This window comes from Pezoporus flaviventris, unplaced genomic scaffold (assembly GCF_033815535.1).
Source record: "Pezoporus flaviventris isolate CSIRO_AGI_PZ_B2104156 unplaced genomic scaffold, CSIRO_AGI_Pfla_v1 ptg000034l, whole genome shotgun sequence".
Lineage (NCBI taxonomy): Eukaryota > Metazoa > Chordata > Aves > Psittaciformes > Psittacidae > Pezoporus > Pezoporus flaviventris.
Window position 1 is genome coordinate 1,280,244 of NW_026892582.1, and position 26,447 is coordinate 1,306,690.

At 48.4% G+C, this 26,447-nt stretch overlaps 1 protein-coding gene across 2 annotated transcripts in view; it reads left to right on the forward strand.

Moving 5' to 3' along the window:
- The window catches only part of DNAH9 (dynein axonemal heavy chain 9), a 127,751-nt gene extending 101,648 nt beyond the window's left edge, over positions 1-26,103 (forward strand). Inside the window, exons 35-41 of one of the 2 annotated variants that reach the window (XM_061461934.1) lie at positions 4,010-4,237; positions 8,308-8,499; positions 8,997-9,188; positions 9,925-10,095; positions 12,511-12,693; positions 18,640-19,029; positions 25,304-26,103. In XM_061461934.1, coding sequence (XP_061317918.1) covers positions 4,010-4,237; positions 8,308-8,499; positions 8,997-9,188; positions 9,925-10,095; positions 12,511-12,693; positions 18,640-19,029; positions 25,304-25,531 — 1,584 coding nt within the window. In that variant the 3' untranslated portion in view covers positions 25,532-26,103. The remainder of the gene's footprint in view (positions 1-4,009; positions 4,238-8,307; positions 8,500-8,996; positions 9,189-9,924; positions 10,096-12,510; positions 12,694-18,639; positions 19,030-25,303) is intronic. The other variant, XM_061461935.1, reaches the window with a different exon arrangement.
- The last annotated feature ends 344 nt before the right edge of the window (positions 26,104-26,447 follow it).

Sequence of the window (26,447 nt, forward strand, 5' to 3'; positions counted from 1 at the left end):
CCTCCTTTCATATCCTATCACAATGCATTGTGTATTAAGGTGCTGGGCTGTCTCTGGACTGTAAATCGTAGCTTTCGGACTTACTGTGAATGTGGTGACTATTTTCTGAGAGCATCTCACGAGAGAATGAGACTTTGTAAAAGCAACTCATTCTCATTGCTCCAGGAGGTGATCTGTGATAAGGCATGAAGGAGAGAGCCCCTTTCAGGAATGTGAAGGGTCTCCAGTTGCTCTCAGCAAAGGGAGCAAGCACATCGTGGAGTGTGTGCTGCTTTATATATACATGGTGCTATTTCTGATGGTTACCATAGCAACGCTTGCATCCTGTGATATATGTTCTGCCTTGTGAAGTACAAACACAGAGGTGCTTACAAGTGAATTCCCAAAGGAAAGCATCTGGTTCCCCCCTGCCCAGGTTCCTTCATGTGCAGCCCAGCTCGTGCTGCAGATCTTCATCCTCTGGTACCTGCTCTCAGTCACTCGTGTGCCATAGCACAGAGTGGGGCAATGATACAGGGCAAAGTGCTGTGGCAGTGGGAAGTGTGCATGGGAAGATGTTCCAGGTGTCTTTTTCCCTTCTTGTCAGCAGGAGTTGGCCATCCATTCATAAAGCAAGGTAATGAATTGGAGACCTCTGCCTATTTCTGCCTGCAGCACAGACCTAGACATAAGCTGTGAAAACCCAGAGATGATGGGGAGTGGTCTTTTACCCTTGCACAACAGCTCTTTAACAGACCAAAATCTGGCTAAGAGAAAAAAAATGGGGTGAAACAACGAGTTACCTTGCTGCGTCCTGGGTAACTGTCTTCAGGGATCTTATGGAACAAGAAGGAAGTAAAACTGGTGCAGTGTAAACTGTACAGTGGGGTTTAGGGAGCTAGTATTGGGAGTGCATGAAGCTCTGAGCCAAAAGAAGGTGGGCAGGCTGAACTATCTCCTCTTTCTCCTGAGTAAGATCTAGAGGTAACCCATGACACTGGTGGGAGGCAGGTTTCCAAACAAGCAAGAGGAGGTGGTTCTTCGAGCAACATGTAGCTCAGCTGCGGTTGGTGTTACTGCAGCACTGTCTGCGTTACGTTGTTGTTGATAATTGACATATTCAAGTAGTGCGACCTCCTATGTTGTCATTAGTCACGTCCTGTCAAGTTGTGTTACCTGACTGCAGAGAATTCATTTGCAAAGTTTCCTCCAAAGCTGTGAATCCCCTCCACAGCATCTGTCTGGTTACAGACACAGCCATTCGATGGAGTCAGGAATTCTCAGTGCCAACCCATGTTTTGCTCAATATACTGCTCTTTTCCATCCCTTCTATCACAAAAGGATTGTGTAGAAATGCACTCCATTATCATTAGATTAGAGATATGCCCTGAACTGGCTGTTAGAAGGTGGTGATACTGACAAATAATGATCGTTGGTGTCATGTCAGCAGCAGCAAAAGCAATTATTTTTCAGCCACCTAACAACACAAAAGCAGATATAGGAAGAAACTACCAATTAAAGATGAAATGCTTAAGGTCAGGTATGGAGTCTATGATTACACAGATGCTTAATGCACAGGTTTTCTTTTGCTGTTTTGTTGCGCTCTTTCCTTAAATTAGTAAATCTCTGTGGCTGTTCAAAGCTCTTTGGTTGCAGGTTTCGGTCCACTCCCACTTTATTATTACACTTGTGTTTTCAGAGTGAGTTGGGTGCCAGGACCCTGGGGATTACCTCATCTCATGAAATCCTAAATGCATCAGACAAGCACTGGTGCATCCGCAGTCAGATGTAATTGCATTTGGTCTACTGCCTTTCACAGAGTCATTGTTTACCACAAGGCAGCGCTTCCAAGAGCGCGGTTCCTTTGCTCAGGCATCTCCTCCTTGTCTCCCCCAAGCCCTCAGACTCCATGTCATCCCTGTAAAATGAGCACAACCCTCACCCTTTCAGGGGAAGAGAATGAATTCATGCAGCTCTGAATAACCAGTGTTGTTCCCACCCACATGAATCAGATTTGGGGCAAGAGAGCGGGCAGATGCAAGGTGTCCATGGCTCCCCCAGATAACAGTTCTCTTGACCCATGTTTCTGAAGCAGCCGCTGTCTCAGGGATGGAGGCTTGGCCTCTGGCAGGAGTTGTCTGGTGATTTATGGACTGAGCTGAGCTCTTAGGCAGAAGCTCTTCCCTGTGAGGGTGCTGAGGCGCTGGCACAGGGTGCCCAGAGAAGCTGTGGCTGCCCCATCCCTGGCAGTGTTCAAGGCCAGGTTGGACACAGGGGCTTGGAGCAAGCTGCTCTAGTGGAAGGTGTCCCTGCCCGTGGCAGGGGTTGGAGCTGGAGGGGCTTTAACGCAAGCCAGGCTGTGATTCTGTGGCAGTTACCAACCTGCTCTCGCTGGCTCTGCTTTGGGCAGGGTGATCTCCAGAGGTGTCTCCAGCCTCAGCGTTTCAGTGATCCCACCATTAACACAGGCTGTAACTGTGAGAGCTTTCCTAAGCTCTGCAGTGAATGTTCCTGCACATGAGCTATTCTGTGGTGGCTTTGCCTTTCCTGGGCGTTTGCTGTAGACTTTGGTTATCTTCTGGTTTTACAGATTCTTTAGTAGGTTTCTGACTTCTGGAACAGACTTTATTAGTAGTTTTTATGGCTTTCAGAATACTGCTCCTTTAAACAACCTTTTGGCCTTACCATGACTGGATTTTGTGCTGTTTTCTATTTTCCTCATTTGGACACCAATTCCACTTTCGGAAGAATGTCATTTTACTCCTGATAGTCTCCATTACTCTTCAACCACAAAACCTCCTTTCTGCTCCCTTTAATGGGTGATGTATTCTGAGCTTCTGATCTGGGTCCTTTATGTCATTTCCTTGCACCTCTAAGCAGTTTATCTTTTTTGGTGGCTGCTTTTAATTGAAGGTTAGAAAATTCCTTGTCCTGCCTTTGGATGGGATAAATCCCCTTCCAGGGGGCCTGTTAGCACAGTGTGCTTGGATTGCACACCTAACTTTAAACTGAAGGTACTTTTAGGCCACAGTCGCTGATGTGTGTGACCTGCCCCATTCTTAATACAAGAAACCACCCTCAAACTATTTTCTTGGCTGGAAACTACAAGACTCTGTAGGACTTTAGGTTGAAAACTGAAGCTTGTCTTCCTCTGTTTCACCATCTCAGCATAACACTGCTTCATTTTCTAACAGATATGTATAATTAGTTGCATGAATAAAGAAGTATTTTGTGTTAAAGGTCTTTGTAAACCCACCTGCTTGACTTTGTTTCTCAGTAACTGATATGGGGGGTCCTCATTTTTAGTCTGTTCCAAATGACCAAACATTTTTCATTTGAGTTTGGTAGATCTGGGGAAGTGACTCTAGTTCATCAGCTGTATATTACTCTTAACAAGGAGGAGACAGCCTGGAGAAGAGGGGCTGCATGGAGACCTCAGAGCAGCTTCCAGTGTCTAAAGGGGGCCATAACAATGCTGGAGAGGGACTCTTCATCAGGGACTGTAGTGATGGGACACGGGGTGATGGGTTCAAACTGAAACAGGGGAAGTCCAGGTTAGATGTAAGGCAGAAGCTCTTCCCTGTGAGGGTGCTGAGGCGCTGGCACAGGGTGTCCAGAGAAGCTGTGGCTGCCCCATCCCTGGCAGTGTTGAAGAGCAGGTTGGACACAGGGGCTTGGAGCAAGCTGCTCTAGCGGAAGGTGTCCTTGCCTGTGGCAGGGAGTTGGAACTGGATGAGCTTTAAGGTCCCTTCCCTTCCAAGCCATTCTATGAGTCTCTGATTACCCAAACAGCCCCACACTGGCTTGCTTCATTGCTGATGGTTTATACTGATATTTGAATTTAAAAGTGTACTTGATGTAACTGGACATTTGGGGCTCTGAGTTGCACGCAGGTACTACTGGGACAAGTACCGAGTCCTACAGCATAGCCTTGGTGGGTGCCATTTGTTGTTGTGATGGATTTGGTGCCTGCCCAGCATTGGTGTAAAGGGGAGCAACTGATGCAGCCTTGTCCCCTTCATCTCTGCAGAACATCCACCTGGTGGCCAAGTGGCTGAGTTCCCTGGAGAAGAAGCTGGAGCAGCACAGTGAGGGCAGCCACCAGGACTTCCGTGTCTTCATTAGCGCAGAGCCAGCCCCCTCCTCTGAGAGCCACATCATTCCCCAGGGCATCCTGGAGAACTCCATCAAAATCACCAACGAGGCCCCAACCGGGATGCACGCAAACCTGCACAAAGCCCTCGACAACTTCAACCAGGTAGGACCGCAGCGCTGTTGACTGGAGGCAGGTAGGACTGGAGCTGCTGTGGTGCCCCAAGTAGAGTGTGATGTGTGGGAGCATTGCTTCTTTTGCAGTCCCTTTGCATCATGAGTCTCTGGATCTAACAGCCCCCTCCTCTCTTCTCCGGGAGCTGGGCACAGATCTCTTTCCAAGCACTGGTTTTCCCAAGTGAGGACTCAGGTGATCCTGAATGGCCTCTTTCTTGCAGAAGGTCACAGGATACCAGACTTCTGCCCAGTTTAATCATTTTCACACCATTGAAAAGCTATTTTGTTACAGAATCAAACTTCTGAATGCAGCATTTGGGAGACTTTTGTCACATTTCAGGTTAAACCTCGCTTTTACACCCTTTTGTTTAACCAGGGTTACAGGTTCAGAGCTGCTGATGTGGTCACATCTCACAGCACTCTTCAGAGCAGGGTAGGGGATGTTGTGTGCTCAAAGGCCATTCATTCAGCTGAAAACCTTGCTGACATCTGAAGTGGTGCAAATTAGAGCTGAAATCTCCCTGCAGGGAGGACTGGCTTTGCCAGGCAAGGATGAAGTAGGCCACCTTGAGAACTGCTGGCCCACAAGCAGAATAGCCAACGGCAGGTTGCTCATTGCTTTTATTGCATGGTGACCACTTACACACACTCCTGTTACAGCAGGCACCATCTCCACTCCTTTTTGACTGAGCTGCAACAAAGTGCAGAGGACACAGAAGTAAAGCATGTGGAAATTATGGGAAATAATAGAATCCTAGACTGCTTTGTGTGGGAAGATTATCCAGTTCCAACCCCTGCCAGGGGCAGGGACACCTTCCGCTGGAGCAGCTTGCTCCAAGCCCCTGTGTCCAACCTGGCCTCCAACACTGCCAGGGATGGGGCAGCCACAGCTTCTCTGGGCACCCTGTGCCAGCGCCTCAGCACCCTCACAGGGAAGAGCTTCTGCCTTAGATCTAACCTGAACTTCCCCTGTTTCAGTTTGAACCCATCACCCCATGTCCTATCACTCCAGTCCCTGATGAAGAGTCCCCCTCCAGCATCCTTGTAGCCCTCTTCAGACACTGGAAGCTGCTCTGAGGTCTCCACACAGCTTCTCTTCTCCAGGCTGAACAGCCCCAACTTTCTCAGCCTGTCTGTATGAGAGCTGCTCCAGCCCCCATCCTCATGGCCTCCTCTGGACCTGCTCCAACAGCTCCATGTCCTCTCATGCAAACCCTGTCTGGGAATAGTGCATCCAGGATATCGTGGCTCTGACCTCCACAGCTCAGCAAGCATCTGAATAAGGAGGGAGTAGCTACACCAGCCCCTTCACCATCCCTCCGCAGGGACAGCCCCTTTAAATCCATTCTGTTATTTGGCACAGACTACAAAGGGCACTTGTGTGACTTCCCTTCATTATCTGTCCTAAAAATCTCCAATGTTAGACCTGTAATCAGCCTGAAGAGCATAACAGAGCTCAGGGGATGGACTGAAAAGAGGGAATCCATTACTCTAAATTGTGCAAGATGTTCACTAACTGCATAAGACGATCAAGAACAGTCCCAAACCTCGGTTTTCCCCTCGATGAGACAGCGCTCTTTGCTCCCTTCGGTATCAGCCACCTGATGAAGAACGGGTTCCAATATCTGCTGAGCACCTTTCTTATTTTAGAAACCATTCCTGGACTTCAAGGGGAGCTTGCCTGAATGAACGCTGAGTACGAATCCAGCTCAGTCTCATTTGGCCTCCCTCTTTAGTTGTGCATTTTTCCTCACTCACAAAGCAGAACAATATTCCCCGCACAGAATAATGGCCCTTCTTTGTAGCTTTCAGCTGAGAGCTAAATCTGAACATCCATTCTGCAGGAAGCAGGGAAATGAGGGGTGAAGGGGCCCCACCCACTCGCTCCAGGATTTCTGATAAGAGAGGTTTTATAACGCCCCAGCAATTTAGAAAATGCTAATTACTGTCTGATTGAAAGGAGCAGGATGGAAGTGCTCCTGGGGGTGAAGGTTCTCCCCTCCCCTTGCTCTCCAGGACATTCCGTGGAGTTCAGGATGATGAATGACAGGAGATGAAAACGGAATAATCTTTCCTGACTAGTTGCATTAATCCTCATGTGGTGCCTCCCCGCTTCACCTGCTCAGCACTTACCTCCTGCACTTGAGATCCCCTCCAAACCAGCATCTAAGTGCAAAATAGTGGTGAACTGTCCACATTTCTCTGCTTCATGGGCCAGTGAGTGAGATCCATGGCAGGATGGGGTTAGTCTTGCCTGGGATGGTGACAAGAGGCTGCTTGAACAGAAAGAAAAGCAGTCCTGCAAGGTTTGCCCCTGCACATTCCCAAGGTGGAGAGGCCGTGGTAACTTCAGCACTAGTGAACCAAAAAGGCAGTCCAAGGAGTGAGGCTGCCTTCGGGCCCTTCTGGTTGCTCTAGGGTTAACAGCCAGGGTCTTAATAGAATCATAGAATAGTTAGGGTTGGAAAAGACCTTAAAATCATCCAGTTCCAACCCCCTGCCATGCCCAGGGACACCTCACAGAGACCATGTCACCCAAGGCTCTGTCCAACCTGGCCTTCAACACTGCCAGGGATGGAGCATTCACAACCTCCCTGGGCAACCCATTCCAGTGCCTCACCACCCTCACAGGAAAGAATTTCCTCCTTATATCCAATCTAAACTTCCCCTGTTTCAGTTTTAACTCATCACCCCTTGTCCTGTCACTACAGTCCCTAATGAAGAGTCCGTCTCCAGCATCCCTATAGGCCCCCTTCAGATACTGGAAGCTGCTCTGAGGTCTCCATGCTGCCTTCTCTTCTCCAGGCTGAACGTGAGAGCTTGGCTGCTGAGGTGTGTGAATGAAGCTAATGATTGTTCCGGGCAGCAGGATGCAATGGTCTGTGTCTCTGGGAATGGGATCATCATAAATGTAAGCAGTTAGCTCTTGCCCTTCGTGTCATGTGGAAAGTGGGGTCGGCAGAAGCATGGCTACCTCCAGCAGTGAGACACGCTGGGCTCTGGCCTGTCCTGACACACAGGCTGTGTCCTGGGGAGCCACCGTTGCTCGATCCATGTCCCCGTGTCCCACTGCTCCAGGTGCTCCTGCCTTGCAGTGCTTAGTGAGTCCACAGGGCAGGTTCTCATCACTGTGTCACAATGACTGATATTGACCCATACCCTCTGTGGCACCAGAAAATAGTCTTTTCATGAAAAGAAAAGAATATCATCACGAGGATGGTCACGGGCTGCAGCACCTCCCATACAAAGACAGGCTGAGAACATTGGGGCTCTTCAGCCTGGAGAAGAGAAGCTGCATGGAGACCTCAGAGCAGCTTCCAGTGTCTGAAGGGGGCTACAAGGATGCTGGGGAGGGACTCTTCATCAGGGACTGCAGTGACAGGACAAGGGGTGATGGGTTCAAACTGAAACAGGAAGAAGGAAGCAGTTCTTCTCTGTGAGGGTGCTGAGGCGCTGGCCCAGGGTGCCCAGAGAAGCTGTGGCTGCCCCATCCCTGGCAGTGTTCGAGGGCAGGTTGGACACAGGGGCTTGGAGCAAGCTGCTCTAGTGGAAGGTGTCCCTGCCCGTGGCAGGGGTTGGAGCTGGAGGAGCTTTAAGGTCCCTCCCAAACCAAGCCACTCTGTGATGGACTTTAGTTCTTCCAGGTACAGTACTCCTCGGCAGGAGCCTTGCTTACGGCCGTGGTCCCAGTTCCACTGATGGCACACTTGCCCTGTGTGGTGCCTCTCCATCTCTCTGGTGTGGGACGTAGGGCATGTGCAGGTGGTGGGGCACTGGGTGGGTGCACATGTCCTTCCTTTCATGGCTGTCAGTGTGCGTTCCTGTGCAAAGCCGCTTGGAATTGGGAAAGAAAATACTAATTTGTAAAATGTGCATCCGAATTTGCTGCTAAATTTGCAATGAAAAGCCACTGACTTGTGGATATTATGCAGAAATGAACAAATTGGGTAAATCACTTCACGCCTGTCCAAAGTCTGTTGTATTTAGGAGACCCTGAGAGCCACAGAGACTGCGGGCAGTGTGGATTCACACAGCCCTGCCTCTTTGCTTGTATTGCAGGATACCCTGGAGATGTGCACCCGGGAACATGAGTTCAAGAGCATCCTCTTTGCCCTCTGCTATTTCCATGCTGTGGTGGCAGAAAGGCGCAAGTTTGGTCCCCAAGGCTGGAACCGGTCCTACCCCTTCAACACTGGAGACCTCACCATCTCTGTGAACGTGCTGTATAATTACCTGGAGGCCAGCTCAAAGGTGTGTGAACCAAAGATGGGCTGGTTGGTGGCTTTTAACCCTCAGCCATGGTCTGGCTTGTGCTGAAACTCCTGGAAAGTCTCCTTAAATGCCATTTCCTTGGCATCTTTGGGTTCATAACTTCCCAGTTCAGTGTACCTTTGTGGTGAGAGGGGAAGCTTCAGTGTCCCCCATGTCTGTAGCAGCTTACACATCATAGCAAATAGTGCCTGTGGTCCTTATTAATTGAAAATGCACTGTGGTCTTTGGTTTAACAGAGCTGAGAATAAATTTGCATTTCAGTGGGAACCTGCACAAAATCTATGCTGTGATCCAGTTTTCCTTGGGCAGGATTTAACTACTACCTAATGCTTGTTTACTTAGGAAACTGGAATAGTGAAGTGGAAGCACTCACTGTGCAGATCAGGGCTCAGTGCTGTAGACTGCAGCTCAGCAACCCGGCTGGTGGAGCTCTGGCTCTCTGAACCTCCTTCACACCCTCCTGCTTCGTTCCTCAGGTCCCATATGATGATTTACGCTACCTCTTTGGTGAGATCATGTATGGAGGACACATTACAGATGACTGGGACAGGCGGCTCTGCAGAACCTATTTGGAAGAATTTATTAAGCCAGAAATGCTGGAGGGAGAACTCCTCCTAGCTCCAGGCTTCCCCCTCCCAGCAAACATGGACTATAATGGCTATCATCAGGTAAGCTCTTGGTTTTCTGCCACTATTTATACTCATGAATGTAACTACCTTATAATCTGTCTCAGGAGGCAGCGAATAGGACTGCAGTGTTTCAGCACATCTCCTGTTATTTCCCACTCTATTCTGTTTCTGTAGACATTCCTGGATGAACCAAGTCTAATGGTAATTTGCTACTTCATCATGGGCTCATTCTGTTTGGGCATGAATAGAGTAACTGTATTGGTTCTTGAGACTTGAGTGGGGCTCCTGGAAAATTACATCCACATACTGTTTGCTATAATGGCCCTTTCGAGTTCCTTTTATCATCAGTTTTGATGTGAAAGAGTGAAGGGTCTTGTTGCTCTGCTCACTGATCTCATCTGCTCCTTGTACACAAATGTGGTAGCAGAGATAAGCATATTTGGCTGGTTTTGTTCATTACTGGAAGCTAAATTCCCACAGGAGATACCAGGATATTGATGCACCGTGGGTAATTGCTAGAGAAGGTCCAGGCCTGAGATACGTGGCCAAGGCAAACTTTAGCAATTAGTACATTTTCACAGCAGGAGCAGAAGCAGTTCTGTAAACAGCCATTCACTCCTTTCTCTCATCAGTGTGCTGGTGTTTCAGGCACAAGCAGAGTTACATCAGCCTGGGGTTACTTGCTCCCATAGTTGATAATTCCAGCGCTGTGAACTCTGCAAGCAGAATGCCCTTGATCTATGCATCTAACCTGAACCTGGATTTCTCTGTACAGTACATAGACGATGCCTTGCCTCCAGAGTCTCCTTATCTGTATGGCCTCCATCCCAATGCTGAGATTGGCTTCCTTACCCAGACCTCAGAGAAGCTCTTCCGCACCGTGCTGGAGATGCAGCCCCGGGACAGCAGCACGGGTGATGGAGGAGTGGTGACCAGGGAAGAAACGGTGAGAGTGGTCAAGCTGCTCCATTCTGATACCTGCCTCATTCATAAGTAGTGCTGTATAGCTCAGGTTTGTCTCACAACTGCTTATTATAATGTGTTCTGCCTTTGCTGGATACAAACCAGGTGTCTAAAACCACCTGACTCTAAGTATGCAGAACACCACCATGGTGGGATGTAATTGGAGTATTGTCAGTAATAGGACAGTGGCTTTTAATTACCCCCTGAACTGCGGTGCCTTCGTTATCATCTTGTGAAGATGTTGCAAATAAACCTTCTGTGGCCTCCACTGCCTCTGAGCCCCCCGTCCCTGTGCACCACGCTGTGCCTGGCATACCAATGGGCTTCCTGAGTGCTCTGTGTGCCATGTGTGATGTGCCACTGGAGCTCAACCCACCTATTGCTGCTGCCACCAGGTCCCATCGAGCTCCCAGGGGACTTGTAATACCTTATCTCCAGCTGAGCTCCTTTGCTGTGCCCAGGTACCAGGCTGATCCCAGCCCTTCCTCTCAAAGCTCACGGCTCATTAAAATCTGGCCCAAGATTTTAATGAAATCAGCCAACACTTGCTCAGGTTTTTCTTTCTGCTGTCTTAAGGTCCCAGCTCTGTTTCAAGCTTTGCAAAGTAATGAATAGCTATTAGAGAGCTTATCTGATGTCTGTGGCTTCACACGTGCTTCCTTTGGCTTGGTGTGGAGCTGGGGAACTGCCTTTGCTCTTTAAAGTGCTCAGTGCTTCGGATCGTACTGGAATTTGAGTTGAGGGGAATAACCCAGAGGTAGCAAAGCCAAAGGAGATGCTCAGGCATCAAATGTGACTTCCTCTTGTCCCCTTCCAGTCCTTTTGATGTTGAAGTACAATTAAACTCCTTGGCCAGAGAAGCAAGATTATCATTAAGTGATCCAGCAGTGGTGTCACAGGCATCCTCCAGTTGAGGCTTTCCATCCCCTACTTTGCCTGAGGTGGTTTTAGGGAGCTTGCAAGCCTCTTATTTTCCTGAGACTCTTCAAGTTCAGTTATTCCCACAGGATTCTGAGGCCACTTTACCAAGAACAAGCTGTATTCGTTGTGTAAAAAGCAGGGATTTGCAGAGGAATTTAGAATGAGAGGGTATTTCTGTACTGCCCCTGAGGTGCAGCTGAAGAGATGGGCCAGCTGAGCTTTACCTTTAGCCACCTCAGTGGTCAGTAACAGGCTGCTCATCATCACCTCTTTGTAACATCTGACATGAGTGAGGAGGGTTTGGAAGAGCACCAATGCCCGGAAGTTGAGTACAGAGCCCTTCATATGAATGTTGGCGGGCACGGTGATACCTACCCTGGGCTTTCTCTGCCACTGCCACCCTCACACCAGGTTTTGCCCATCACATCATAGAATTGTAACTGCATTAAGCATTCCTGAAAAATCCCCAAGGAGCAAAAGTCTGGCTTAGGTTCCGGCATGGAAGTAAAGGAGAGCATTATGTGAGAGGCTTCCACACCAAGCTGCCTACTGGTCCATGTACACCTGAGAGATACAGCAGATCCCAGGAAGATCAGGGCTTCAGGCCTCGCTCTCAGCCAGAAAGGGTTTTGTTTGCTCTACTGATTTTCTCTGGCAATACATCCTATTGCATCGGAGCATTCCCTGTTCAGTATTTAGAGATATAAAGCACTGTTCCCAAAGCAAGCTCTGGTGGTGACCAGAAAACAATTCTGTTTCATTATGCTTTTCTTTCATGGCTCCATTAGTTCAGATTGCAAAATTCAGCTTAAAATTAAGTTTTCTATAATCACCTCTATTATTATACTGCAGAAAACCAGCTCATAAGCTCACTTGTCCTGAGGCTCAGCTGAGGCTCTACCCGCTTCCGTCTCCTTGCATTGAATCTGACCTTAGGAGAATCATAGAATAGTTTGGGTTGAAGGGACCTTAAAGCTCCTCCAGCTCCAACCCCTGCCAGGGCAGGGACACCTTCCACTAGAGCAGCTTGCTCCAAGCCCCTGTGTCCAACCTGGCCTTGAACACTGCCAGGGATGGGGCAGCCACAGCTTCTCTGGGCACCCTGTGCCAGCGCCTCAGCACCCTCACAGGGAAGAGCTTCTGCCTTAGATCCAACCTAAATCTCCTCTCCCTGCTTCTGTTTCCATTTGCGGGCTCAAGACCCAAGAAGAAAGGAGACTGCTGCATGTCACAGTGACATTTCTGAACCATCATTTTGAAAGCTTCTCATCTGACATTAACTTTTGTGAGCATTTGAATTTTAATAGGATGGGGCAGGCTCTTTGAAAGGTGCCATGTCCAGCGCCGCTGACACTGATGGTTTCAGAGGCACTGAGTGGCAGATGGAGTTTTCATACTGCATTCAGGCAGCTGTCAGCTGGGGAAGCTCAGTGGATCATTCACCAACATCCGTCTCTGTTTTCCCTTCGGCACACAGGTGAAAGCCCTTCTGGAAGAGATGTTAGAGAAACTGATGGATGAGTTTAACATTGCAGAACTGATGGCAAAGGTGGAGGAGAGGACACCGTACGCTGTGGTTGCCTTCCAGGAATGTGAGCGCATGAACATCCTCACCAGTGAAATAAAGCGCTCTCTTAAGGAGCTGGACCTAGGGCTGAAGGTAAGAGCTTGGGATGCTTGAGGCTGCAGTGTTGTAAAACCTTGGTGATTGATTGGAAGAGGTGCTCACACAATAAAAGGGGTCACACACGCTATTGAGCACTGCCTGCAAAACCAACTTGACTCCGTGGGGAAGGGCTCACAGATGGATTTCAAATGACACATTGCCCACAGGCACTGGGAGAGGTTAAAGGTACACATAGCAACGGCGCTTTTTGGGAACAGAGACCAGGCACTTCTGTCCACCCCGTATTGTAGCACAGCAACAACAGGTTGCTCAGAATTTGAGATGTGGCCTATTTAAAAGTAAGCCAAAAAATCACAGCTTTTCACACAATGCCCAGGTACTGGGCAGGGGGGGACTCGTAACAAAAAGTTATTAAAGGCACAAACTGAGCTGAAATGAAAGAGTGATCGTGTGTAAGGAGACAGAATGTCCAGAGCTGTAAGAGAGAAAGCCTAAAACCGAAAGAGTTTTGGAAGAGATACAACTCCCCTGGCTGGGGATGAGTTATTTGCTAATGGAGGGGGGTCACGAGCAGACCCTCCCTGTGGACAAACTGTCCTTGATTCCTCCACCCCATAGTTCCTTCTCCATCCGCTCCAGGAAGGTGATGTCTCTGTGCCTTGGGGTGGTGGCTTTGGCTTATGGAGAACAGTGAGGAGCTGTGGGGCTGGCAGGAAACACACCAGGTAGATTTCTGGGTTCAACAAGATATGCAAGGGGGCTGTGCTTTAAGGCTTCCTCTGCTGGCAGGGGAACTCATCTGCTGAATTCCCTCCCGGGCAGTTGGTTGGACAAAATGGAAAAGGCTAAAAGACTGCCCATTAGGGGATAAACCAGCAAAGAGCAGGCTGCACTGCAAGTGAGTACCTGCCTAGCCAGCCCTGGTGCCCTGGAGCAACAATTCCCCTTCACCTTGTCATCCCAAAAGACTTCACAATAGCCAAGTGCATCCCTCAGAAAGGGCTAAGTTGAGGAGACTAATGCTACCTGGAGCTTCAGTGCTACCCCGATGCCTTTCCCACATGATTGACATTCAATTGCTCCCTAGCGTGAGGCAGCAATTAAGGACATCAGTTGCTGGCCATTCTCTGCTCCATCATTTCCTGAATGACAGGTTCTTGTCCCATTTCATCAAAATGGTGAAATACACCACATATATTTCACCAAAAGTACTTTGTATAGCATGAGAACCATCGCACTTGAAGGAACTGCAGTGACTCTGTATGACCCCGTTAGGAGAAAGCTGGCAGGTGAGCAGAGAGGACCTGGATGACAATCCCAACTCTCTCCTGAGACAGCTTTGAAGAGAGACCTTCAAAGGACATGTCTGCAGTGTGCATGCAGAGGTGGGAGGCTCAGCTCTGGGGTTTTAGGTAGCTGCAGCTCTGCAGGGGTAGGACTTGACTGCTTCACGTTGTGCTCTACACTGATCCCAGCAGCCTGGTCCATGCGAGCTCAGACATTTCTGCATTGCATTTGCTGCTGATGCTTATTGTCTTGATTAAAGAGAGAGACATCATAACCACTTTGTGGTGGCCCAGTGTGTACAATTCATTTTAAAATGGGCTGATACTTATGTAGTCAATTATTCTAAACAGATTTCCTTTGTTTTCTAGCATAGTGGAATTGAAAATTTAGTTGCCTGAGACAGGTAAACAGAAGTGATTTAATGTTTCATCAAGGAGCACCAAACAAGATATGACTGTAACTTGGACAATGTATAGCAATTAGATTTAATGAGGAGGAGAAGAACAAGCTATTTAATATTGGTAGGGAGAATGAGTGGATGCATGGGCTTAAATAAACCTCAGACAAAATAAACCACAGAAATCAAGCAATAATAGAGAGCAAATTTCTCCCCAGATCCTGGCAGGGGAGTGAGATGATGTCTGCAGGAAAGGCACCTCCGATGGCTACAGAGCTTGGTCCCAGCAGCTCACATCTGCGGGGTGATCCAGGGCCACCACAGGGCCAGGACTTAAGGACTCCTGAAGAGCAGATGAGGAGCAGTATCTGTGTTAGGATGAAGGGTCTGAGATACCACCAGTGGGCAGTTCTTCTCTGCCTGCAAGCACAAGTTGCATGTGGGTCCCTGCAGAGCTGAATTAGACATGATGCATGACCTGCACTCCACAGTATCCCCCAGGGGGATTCTCCCATACCTTGAGGACTACAGCTTGGCCCTGCTCTTGGCTGTGTAGGCAGGGCTGCTGTCCTGACTTGCAGCTCAGTCTTCACACTCAGTTTGGGAGAGAAATCACTCTTCAATTGTTTCTCCTGAGAGTAGCTCCTATGGGAGCTGCTAATGCACGTTAATCTATGGGACTGGGGATCTTCACTGACAGCACTCAGAGGAGGAGAGTTTACATAAGAGGAACCACAGATCTCAGAAGAGAATAAATAAAGCACAGAGGAAGCAAGTCTGATTGTTTTTAACTGCCTATCTGCTAAAAGGCAGCGATTTGGAAATGTCATGCCTCATTTGAATGTTTGAATAATTCATTGTTTCTCTGTAGCGGAAAGTGATTGTTTGCTCCAAAAATAGGAGACATCCCATTAAGAGGAAGGGAAATTGCAATAGACTGGTAGCCATCAAAGAAATAACTGGCATGTTGCATTTCAAAGCCCTTTGTTCTGGCTGACTTGGGTGAGCCCGGAGGCTGGGCTGAAACACTTGAATGTTAATGTTGTACCCAGTGTAATTTTTGCAAGCAGATTTCCTGTTTTGCAACTTCAGGGAAGGATAAGCCTCCAAAATGGGGATAATAAATGTTATAGAAGAATGGAATAAGACCCCATTTTGTAAGGCTGGCTGGGTATTTTACTGTATTAAGGGAGAATAACCTTCACAGAGAAAACAATGGGTGACAATAGTCTGCTCATCTTGAAGGGAGGTCTGCAGGCTGATTAGGATTTCCTTTAATGAAAATTACTCCTAGCATTTGGGAAAAAAAACCCTTAACTTGATTCATTCCCGATGCACTTTAGTATTCAGCATCTGCAATGCAAATTTATGCATAATTGTGCTTGGACAACTACATGAGATAGCTGCCAGAGATGCTTTGAAGCCTCACAGGAGCTTCCAACAAGTCTGCTTGAGCATGCAGGCTTTAGAAATTGCTTTCTTTGAGGCTTTCTCCGAGTTCCCTTTGCTAAGTCATTTGTTTCCTGCCAGTAAAAGCAGACATGAGATACGACCAGGAGGATTTGTCTTCAGATCAGTTTGACCACTCGCACACATTTACCCCTTTAAAACCTTTCCAGGAGTGGTTGTCACTGTTAGAAGGCCCTGTGGTTCTCAGTGTCCTGCTGTGACCTGTGCAGTATTTTGCCCCTCAGACTTTGTTTTCTCCTGCATGGCCTTAGCCAGAGAGCTGCCAATTGAATTGGTCTTGTCAGTGTCTAAGTTCTCCTCAGGTGGGAGATGGTGACCCATGCGATGTGAACAAGGAAGGAAGCACAGTGATGCTTCACACTCTGTGTTCCAACAGATGTCATTAAATAACAAAGCAACTGCCCCCTGAGGAGCTCAAATCATTTTGACATCCTTGTGGAGCTCAGGACCCAGCCCCTCTGAATAGACCCCCCCTGCTTTTCTGTTGTGTGAGCTTTAATTGGGGTCAGTAAATTATCTTGTAGTGTGCTATAAAGTGAAACAGCTCAGGTGCCTAAGAGGAAATGCATGGGGCATGCATTGCCATTGTGTTTCTTTGTCATTTCGTGGCAAATACTAGCATGAGACACCTTTCATTTGTATTTGCTCCTTGGAGTTGCCCAGGACTTTGAAGACCCATCATTGTGAGTTTCCCTACAAATGTAAAATCATTAAATAGAAATAATGAGGTTGCAGACTTACCTGGTCCCTGCTCACATGATATGAAAGGCGGTGATGTGTATTTTGAAAGGTGTTTGCAGGTTGCTTCTCATGTTTTAGGACTAATTACAAATAGTCCTGTTTCCCCTTTTTGATTTAACCTGATCTGTTGCTTTTGGCTTCAAGAGTGTTAAAACAAAGACCATCAGAAAACCTTTGTACGTACGATTTTCTCTGTCCACCAGAAATGTGTTCTCCATGGGGGAACCCAGCAGGTTCAGATATTTGCTACCTTTAAAAGCTTATTACTTTTAGCAAGTCATCTTTGGAGCTGAGGTTTGATAATACCTTGTACCAGCCAGAAGTGCTGCTATGGACGCTTCCAGTGCTGACACCTTCCTTGCTTTGGTAAGACACAGTCTATGGGGCAGATGTGCATTCACGCCCTTTGTTTAAGCATTACCCAGCAGCTCTGCGTGTTGCATTGGCAACAGCGTGGTGAGCTCAGAGGATTTCTGTGCTGATGACAAGTCGGCATTCCAAGCTTGGGAGTCTCTGGTCTCTTTGTAGTGTAATTCCTTTGAGAAAGTGCTTCCTAACCCAAGAGCACCAGCGTGCTCGTTTGCACTCAGCACTGAACCCCCTTACCCTTGTTAGTGGCACATGCAGCATGGGCCGTCAACGAGGGCACTCATTACTGCTCTTCCATGGTCTGGCTGGGTGTCTAGCTGTGATCCTGTCCTGCTGGAGCCTCTCAGTCTGATCTGCAGATCAGAGCTCTGCAGGGCACCGTGAGTATAGGAGTGAAGTGCAGAGATTTGGAACTGCAGGACTCCGACAGCCATTGCTGAACATGCGTTGGGGGTGCTTTAAGTGCATTTCAACTTCTGCTAAAGCTTCACAGATTTTTGTGGTCCCAGTAAAGGGCACCTCTGCTGACCTTGTGGCTGGAGGCACTGAAGTCCTGTGGAAGAGCAGTTGGAATTTTTTAATGTGAACAGACTGACCCAATTCCCTCACCCTTCTCAGCAATGGCTCAACTGATTTCAGTTAATCTTTCCAAAACCACTCTGCCTGAGGCAAAGAGAAATAAGGCAGAAAGATGCTGGCAAAATGAGAAGGGGACAAAAGTATTTACAATGGAAAGCAGTGATCAACAGTAGCCATCAGTCTCCAAGCCGCTCTGGTGTGTTGTACAGCTCCAGCTCAGCATGGGGCATGCAGATTTCAGTTGTGAAGGGCATTACAGTGGTCATGCTGAGCCTGCCTTTAAGGTCTTTGTCTTTGCAGACTGCTTGGCTTGAGTGTCACAGAATCACAGATTCGTTGTTTTGGGGATAGAATCTTAGAGTTAGCTCTGTTGGAAGAGACCCTTAAGATCATCAAGTCCAGCTGTTACCCCAGGACTGCAAGGCCACCACTAAACCGTGTCACTAAGATTGTCTAGTGCAATCCTGTGCTCAAAGCAGGGGCAGGTAGAGCAGGTTCCTAGGACCGTGCCCTCAAAGTAGAACAGTTGGTACTTGTATCTCAATGGAGCGTCCTGTGTTTTGAGGGGTTCCCATCCGCCTCTTGTCACGGGACACCACTGAGAAGTGGCTCCATCTTCCTAACTTACGACCATCAGATATCTGTAGGTGCTGAAAAGAATCCTCCCTGAGCCATTTCTTCTTGAGGCCAAACAATCCCATCACGGGGCCCAGCGTGGCGCATGTCCCTCCCCAGTGCTGAGCAGAGTGCTGCCAGTAGCCTGATGGCAATGCTCCTCCTAATGCAGCTCAGGACACTAGTGGCCTTTTGTGCTGCAGGGGCACATTGGTCTACACTGCTGAGAATCTGCCCTATGAAGATCTTCAGTCAATGAGAGGAAACAGAAACGACATTGGGACAACTGGGGGACACCCGTCCTGTCACTGTTTTACACAACTTTTCCTCCAAGTAGTATTTTTACAGTAGGGAAGATGAGGATACAAGACTATGCAGTAAAAGATGTGCATGAAAATCTGAAACTCATGACTGGGTAGGCTGCCATGTACTTCCACACTTCCTAGCTCAGCTTCTGCTTTCAAGCAGGCTTTGTTCAAGGTAAGCAGTTATCGGTGCTAATTGTACCCTTTCTCACTCAGGGAGAACTGACCATGACAAGCGACATGGAGAACCTGCAGAATGCTCTTTTCTTGGACATGGTGCCTGAGTCCTGGACAAAGAAAGCTTACCCTTCCACGGCCAGCCTGGGCTCGTGGTTTGCTGACCTCCTCGCGCGCATCAAGGAGCTGGAGGCCTGGACAGGAGACTTTTCCTTACCCTCCACCGTGTGGCTTGCTGGGTTCTTCAATCCCCAGTCTATCCTGACAGCCATCATGCAGTGCACAGCCCGGAAAAACGGGTGGCCTTTGGACAAGATGGCCTTGCAGTGTGATGTGACAAAGAAGAACAGGGACGATTTTGCCAGCCCTCCTCGGGAAGGGGCGTACGTCCACGGCTTGTTCCTGGAGGGTGCGCGCTGGGATGCACAGGTGAGCTCACCGAGGCTCTTGTGTTGAGCAGCCAGCCATGGGAGTTATGTCCTTAATGCTTGGTGCTGTACTCGGGGGAACTTCTCAGCCCAGACAGGAACTCACCGAAAATAGTCATTGAGCTGCTTCTTTAGGAATGGGGGTGATAGGAAATCTGGGCCTCTCCTCTGCAGCCTAGAGTGCGTGTCCAGGGTGGGCAGGTGAATCACCCCTTGAAGCTGCCTGTTCCATGGCCATGAGGGGAGTTAAAGGTGGCCAGCTTGGACTGATAATCTAGTTCTTATAAACTGAATCTCAACCTATAGCTCTATGGTTCTGAGGATTTCCATCCCCTAGTTTGCCTGGGGTAGTTTTAGGGAGCTTTCAAGCCTGAGGCTCTTCAAGTCCCATTATTCCCCCAGGGTCCTGAGGCCACATTACCAAAACCAAGTAAACGTTGGTCATTGCTCATGGTATTATTGCAAACAGAAAACATGGGGTCCTCTCAGGCCTGTGTTGTCCCTGCCCCTTTTCATGGTCATGATTTCACTGCTACCTCCAAAAGTGACGTGGCAGACTTGCAGTGTCACTGCTCTGTCATCTGTCCAGCAGTAGTGGAGACAAAGGAGAACACTCTGATTTTCTACATCTTCACATCCCCAGAGCTGACTGGGTGGGATGTGCCAAATGCAGGCCACTGTCCTTCCACTGCCAGGTGCTGCAGGATGCCATCTGTTCATTAGGGACTGTAGTGATAGGACAAGGGGTAAGGGGTTAAAACTTAAACAGGGGAAGTTTAGATTGGATATAAGGAAGAAGTTCTTCACTGTAGGGGTGCTGAGGCACTGGAAAGGGCTGCCAAAGGAAGCTGTGAATGCTCCATCCCTGGCAGTGTTCAAGTCCAGGTTGGATGAAGCCTTGGGTGCCATGGTTTAGTGTGAGGTGTCCCTGCCCATGGCAGGGGGTTGGAACTGGGTGATATTAAGGTCCTTTCCAACCCGAACTATTCTGTGATTCTATGATCTGTGCAGGTGGGGTTTGTGACCAAAAATTAATCACATCCTTTAGGCATCCCCTTAGGGTGCCAAGTAAAACTGGCATGAAGGTTTAACTGGTATGGTCAATGCAGACTCAAGCTGAGGACTCGGTGTACGGGTAGGCTCACCCTGGGCAAGCAGATCAGTATGGGTGGCTTTTTCTTTCCCCTTCTGGATGTGACCCAACCTTCAGTTGTAGCATGGCCAGCCTGAAGGCAGCCTAGGTGCGATCCATACCCACCAACCAGGCAGCTGCAGGAAGCTTCTACACTTGCTGTTTCCTGCCTCTGTAGCTGTCAGCACTCCTGTCGCAGCATCCCAGAGCAGCACAGCTGTCCCTGTCATTCCCTGTGACAGTTGTCAGCTGTTAGGATTGCAGTCCTCAGACACAGAGCATTTAGGCTCACAAATCCCCCCTGGGCTTGGTCCTCCGAGTGGCCTGGCCTGTGGTACCAGGGCTCCCTGTTACAGTGATTCATGTGATTCATGCAGCACTTGCACTGGACAGCCAGTGAGATCCTTCTGCTGCCAGTGGTCTAGGAGAGAGTGAAGGCTGATCAAAGTGGGTCACCCAGAGCTTACTTATCTGTGCAAAGGGTCTTACTTCAGAGGGCACTCTTAGGGTCTTAGCCTTGAAGCCCCTACTTTACCTGTTGGGAGGCTTAGTGGTAGGATGCTGAGAAGAGAAACTGTACGTGTTCTATACCATATCCCAGCTTGACCTTGCAATTTAGATCTAATATTGCCCACTTATTTTTCAGCTCCCTCTCTGCAATAGTTTTCCATGAAGGATAGGAAACCAGGCAAAGCTTTGAACCCACTGACTGATGGCATCCAGTGCAGTTTATCATGAATCCTTGTGAAAGTCGAAGCTCCAGGCCATTTTCTCTCTGGAAATGAGTTTACATGTACATTGGGTCTGGAAAGCCATGGGCAGTCAGGAATACTGGCAAAGGCTCTGTCAGAACATTGCAGTAAAGTTCTCACATAGGTATCAGCTCACATCTTCTGTCTCTGTGGTTTTGGCTCTGCTAACAGCAAAAGTCACAGTAGCAGAACAGGGACCAGCCCAGTCCATTTCCCAAGCCCTGGTCCTACAGTTCTCTGCCTGTTCCCCTGTGTCAGCCTTTGGTGTGGCTTCCATATGTACCCCCTTCCAGCTCTTGGACATCACAACACCTTGCTACAGGGAGCATTGGATTTCCATTACCCTCAAAACCTGACTGCTGCACACAGCAGTACAGGGAAAGGTTAGAATGCATGTAGAATACTCCATCAAAACCAAATCCTAGTGACTGGATAGCTTATGTTTTCCTTTACCATCATTACCACCATTACTAGAAAATATAATGGTCAAATGGCTGAGTTCTGCCTCAGTTTTACCCATCCCCATGTGGAAGTGAAGAGCAGTTTTGGTGTGCAAAGCCAATCTCTTGGGAAGCATATGGCTCCTCCCCTCTGCCTCCCATACAATAACTCGTATGGGTGACTGCAGTCAGCAATGAGGTTTGTCTTTAGAGATCATCCAGACTTTATTTTCTGGTTACAATTTCCCTTGTGATGGAAAGATACTGAGCAGTCCCCTCTCTAGAACCATTCCAAACCTCTGGGTATCACACTTCAGGGTATGTCAGAGAAGAAAAGAGTATTTTCATATGTTGCTGCTGACACTGAGATCTCATTTCCACGAGGTGAACTATTCATTTGACCTGGAACCCACCGAGCACCAGTGTCTCTTAGTGGATACAGCATTTGTAAACCAGGTTCACAGTTCTTTTGAGTTGTATACTCCTTCCAAATTCATCTTCTGCTGGCAATGGGAGGGCCCCTCTGGGGAGCACCTCTGCTTTTTAAAGGATATTTCACATTTAGGTTGTGCCTCCACAAAAGGAGCAAGTCCCTCCATGTGCTGCTGCTCACGTTTTTCTGTTTATTTAAACATTTGTGTTTGCCCTGGAGAGTCTTAACTGTATAAAGCCTTCATTACAAAGCAGCAGGCAGCTGGTAGGTGGAATGAACCAAGCAGGGAAGCTGGGCCCAAATGATGTGTTGCTGTAGCACTGTTAAAGTCAGTGGGACTCCGTGAGAGAGAGTTTGACTGGTGACACTGAGGCATTTTACCTGATTCCTGGTTTTGTTGCTCCCAGCAATGGAGAGTGTGATGCCAGGTATGTGCCCTGCTACTCCCAGGGGGTACAAGGGGAGAGGTGGGTTTTGCACTACATGGCTACATGAAGCTTTGCCAAGTGTAGAGAGCACACCGCCTTGTCCTTGAAGGAGATGCCCGTCAGTGCACAGCACTAAGCAGTGGCTTAACACTGAGGGTGTCCTGCCTCCTCCAAGCCAAGCCAGCTACAGGTTCTGTGTGGTTTTTAAGGCTAATCCTACGTAAAGCACGATCTGAAATCAGTGGAGAGGCTTAGAAGGGCAGATCTGTGTGTCGAGGAACCGTCATGTTCATTTGATGGTTCAAGTAGCTCAAGATCTTTGGGAGCAGTTGCACATCACCCACGTTTATCTGAGATGCTCCCAGAAGCGGATGCAGATGAAAACACAAGTGTGTAGCCCAGGCCTGGTACAGCCCGGTGCTGGTTCTCCAGTCCCAGACATCACAGTTCTTCTGCAGAGACACCAGGTACATCAGACTTCGTCCACCAGAGACGGACATTTTCCCCAGAGGTTTCATGGGACACCATGTGAAGCCTTTTCTTGGAGATGTCAGTTGTCCGTAGGGCCCATGTATTTGTGAGCTGTGAGACAGAGTAGGATGTGGTTCAAGCTGAAGTCTCCAGTGATGAGCTTAAAACACAGGCTTGGAGGGGACACAAGTTGTGCTGTGAGCAGCCTGTCTCCTTTTTAGAGTTATTTTGAAAAATTAATAACTTGGCAAACCCTTTTCCATCTGTACCTCAACTTTGAAAGTTCTCTCATTTGGCTTTACTGGACAGCACGTATCCTATCATATATCATATCATATCATAGAATGGGTTGGGTTGGGTTGGATGGACCTTAAAGCTCCTCCAGCTCCAACCCCTGCCACGGGCAGGGACACCTTCCACTGGAGCAGCTTGCTCCAAGCCCCTGTGTCCAACCTGGCCTTGAACACTGCCAGGGATGGGGCAGCCACAGCTTCTCTGGGCACCCTGTGCCAGCGCCTCAGCACCCTCACAGGGAAGAGCTTCTGCCTAAGAGCTCAGCTCAGTCTCCCCTCTGGCAGGTTAAAGCCATTCCCCTTGTCCTGTCCCTACATCCCTTGTCCCAAGCCCCTCTCCAGGTTTCCTGCAGCCCCTTCAGGCACTGGAGCTGCTCTCAGGTCTCCCCTTCAGGAGCCTTCTCTTCTCCAGGCTGACCCAGCCCAGCTCTCTCATTATCATCAGATCTTCTTCACTGCTTGTTCCATGTGTGGCTCTTTTTCTCATTCCCCGTGTCCAGCTGAAGCCATTAACTCCAGCAATATCTGGACCACCTTGGAGTGATGTTCCCTGCTGGCAGTACTGCTGGTCAGATCACCAGCCCTCCTTCCCTGCAGAGACAGCTCTATGAGACAGAAAACCAAGCCATATTGAAGTCTTTAAGCTTACTGACCCTAAATTAGCCATGGTGCAAGTGTGCCTGTGCTGTAACACCTCCAGATGCAGTTGAGTGAGGATGCTGGCCTACTGCCTGTGCATTTGGGCCCATCTGTTAGCATCCCTGGCTCGTGACAGCTGCTTTGGCTCACTGGGCTCTTTGATACGTAGCAGTGTAGCATGTCCACTCTTCAAATTGCCTGTTGAGGAGCCAGGACAAGCAGCAGTGAGGATTTGTTGAGGATGTGAGGCCTGAGCCCCGAGCACAGACAGTGGCTGTTCACCAGGTGTGCTGTGCCAAGCAGTGAGGGAAAATTGCTTTCAGAGGAAGATTAATTTCTGATGATGAGAGCGATAAAAAATGCAAATGCAAATCATCCCAGACATAACAAAGTGCTGTATTCCATAGAGAGAGCTCGGGAGGATTTCTGCTCTTCTTAACCCAGGAATAGGTGGAATGTATCTTGAAAACTTGATTGGAGGAATTGTCGGGAGTAAGAAAAAGAGCTCAGATCAAAATCCAGCCTCAGGAATTCGAGGAGTGGGTTTAAAAAGAGCGTGTGATAAATGGCTTCTTTGCAGCGTATTTCATGTTTGTTCAGCACGTTGTAAATAGAGAATCTGAAATCTGAGCTGGCTTTATCACAGCTTAATAGAACAGATGGCATTAGTACAATTAAACCCAGGTATGTTGCAAAAGGGGTTCTTCTTCTTCACTCATTTGCAGAACTAAACAAACAACTGGAGATGTTGAACCTCATCCCACAGCTCTGATCTAAGAGCATTTGGAATAATACTGATATGTAAAGCTAAGCTGCAGTTAGAGGCAGTTTATTGAGCACTGAGAAGTTTTATTTCCATACCTGTATTTGCTTTCATTTGGTCTCTCTCGCTTGCATTAAGCAGTTTTGAAAGCATTCCTGGAAAGTGATTGATGTGTAGGGCATTTTATTGTCAGAAACAGACCTGAGTTAGAGAAACAAGCCTTGAATTCATGCCCTGACAGCACACTGTCCTCCTGGGTTGGACAGCCTGCTGGGTGAGAGCACTGCTTTGAAGGGGATAATACAGATGCATTATTTAATGCTGATATTCCCTAAGGAGCAATCCTTCTGAATCCCAATTGCTGGTGTGAGCACCTGAGAGAGTGGGGACAAGCCTGTGATGTTTTTGGGGGCCACACAAACCCCTGCTTGCATTCATCACCCAGGTCATGCTCAAATTCTGGTTGTGTGGTGGGACATTTACTCGGTGCCTTTTAGGCTGCTCTCAGTTGAGCCCCGTTGAGCTGTTCACAGTTGGTCTTAGCACAACCTGGCATAAGCAGCACTTCCCATGAGATTGTTCTGGGCTGGCAACACCTTGAGCAAGAGCTGCATGAGGACAGTGTGGTTGGATACGGCCAGGAACATTCCCCCACAGAGTCCTGCTCAGGTATGTGTGGGTTTGAGCATCTGATGAGACCAGGCATGAAGCTTGAAGGAGGCTTCTGATGGAACAGGGGAGGTGTTTGATCCAGACCCTCCTTACTTCAAGTAGAATTATCCCCCACCTTGATCTCAGGAAAGATGTCTCCTGTTCCCCAGTAAGACCAGCCTGTATAAGCACCACAGAGGATCATGTGGATCGGGGTACAGCTGATGGATGGCTTAGAAATCTAACTAAGACTTTGTCTTCTTGCCTTTGTAGGCTGGGATAATCACGGATGCCAGGCTCAAGGAGCTAACCCCAGCCATGCCCGTCGTTTTCCTCAAAGCCATTCCTGCTGACAAGCAAGATCTCCATAACATGTACCCGTGTCCTGTGTACAAAACCCACCAGAGAGGGCCAACCTATGTGTGGACTTTTAACCTTAAAACTAAAGAGAATCCCTCCAAGTGGGTGCTCGCTGGTGTGGCGCTGCTGCTGCAGGTCTGATCCCCAGCAGGGCCCCTCATTGCAAAGCCCTCATGGGGTCTTTCTCAGACAACTTAAATAGGATCCTGAGGTTGAACCCAGGATTCACCTCTCTGAGCACTTGGGCACGTAGCTGAAATAGAACCTACAAGGAGGTGACAGAGGTTCAGGGGGACACATGGAGCAGATTCGTGGCTGCTGTCAATCACTACCCTGTAATCCCTACACTGGAGCACTGGAAGATCCTAACCTGCAGCAGGATCTTCCACCCCCAGAATGAATGTAATGTTGATTTCTCTTGCAGGATCCAAAGTAGTTTTAAAGTGAGTGGCCTTCTCCAGACTCCTCAGATAGGCCAGGGACCTGTGAAATTCTTCAGATCTTATCCTTTTCTATACAGGAGTGTTTCTTTGTTATAGGTGTGATAGCAGAAGCTGGGAGATCAACAGGTACTGTGGATGTAAACTGTTTCTTACTAATATTGCTGTAAATTTTAAACCCATTTAAAATAGTGTTAATATCCAGTGTGCTTCATGTAACCATCAATAAAACTACAGCGTTTCTAAAGCAGAAAGCACAGAGAGGAATGCCTGGGCTGTGGGTTACCTGAATGAGCTGAACACGGAGAGCATTGCTCTGCACTGCAGAAGCTGAGTGCTTGCGAGCTAGGAAATGTGGGAAGCTGTGTTTGGTGGCATTGAATGGTGGTGCCATTGAAACTTCAGGACCCTGTTTCCAGGCAATTGTGAGGTTCATAGGGTGGGAGTTTACAGCCTGGAGAGACCTGCAGGTCTGGGCAAGTCACCTTTAGCTGCCCTGGTATTCCATAAGGGACTTGGTCCTCTCAGCTCATTCTGCACTGGTTGTCAGAGGGGTCTGATCTGGCTCTCATTTCCCTGCTCTCACTGTGAAGAAATAGAGTGAGTGGCCTAGACCA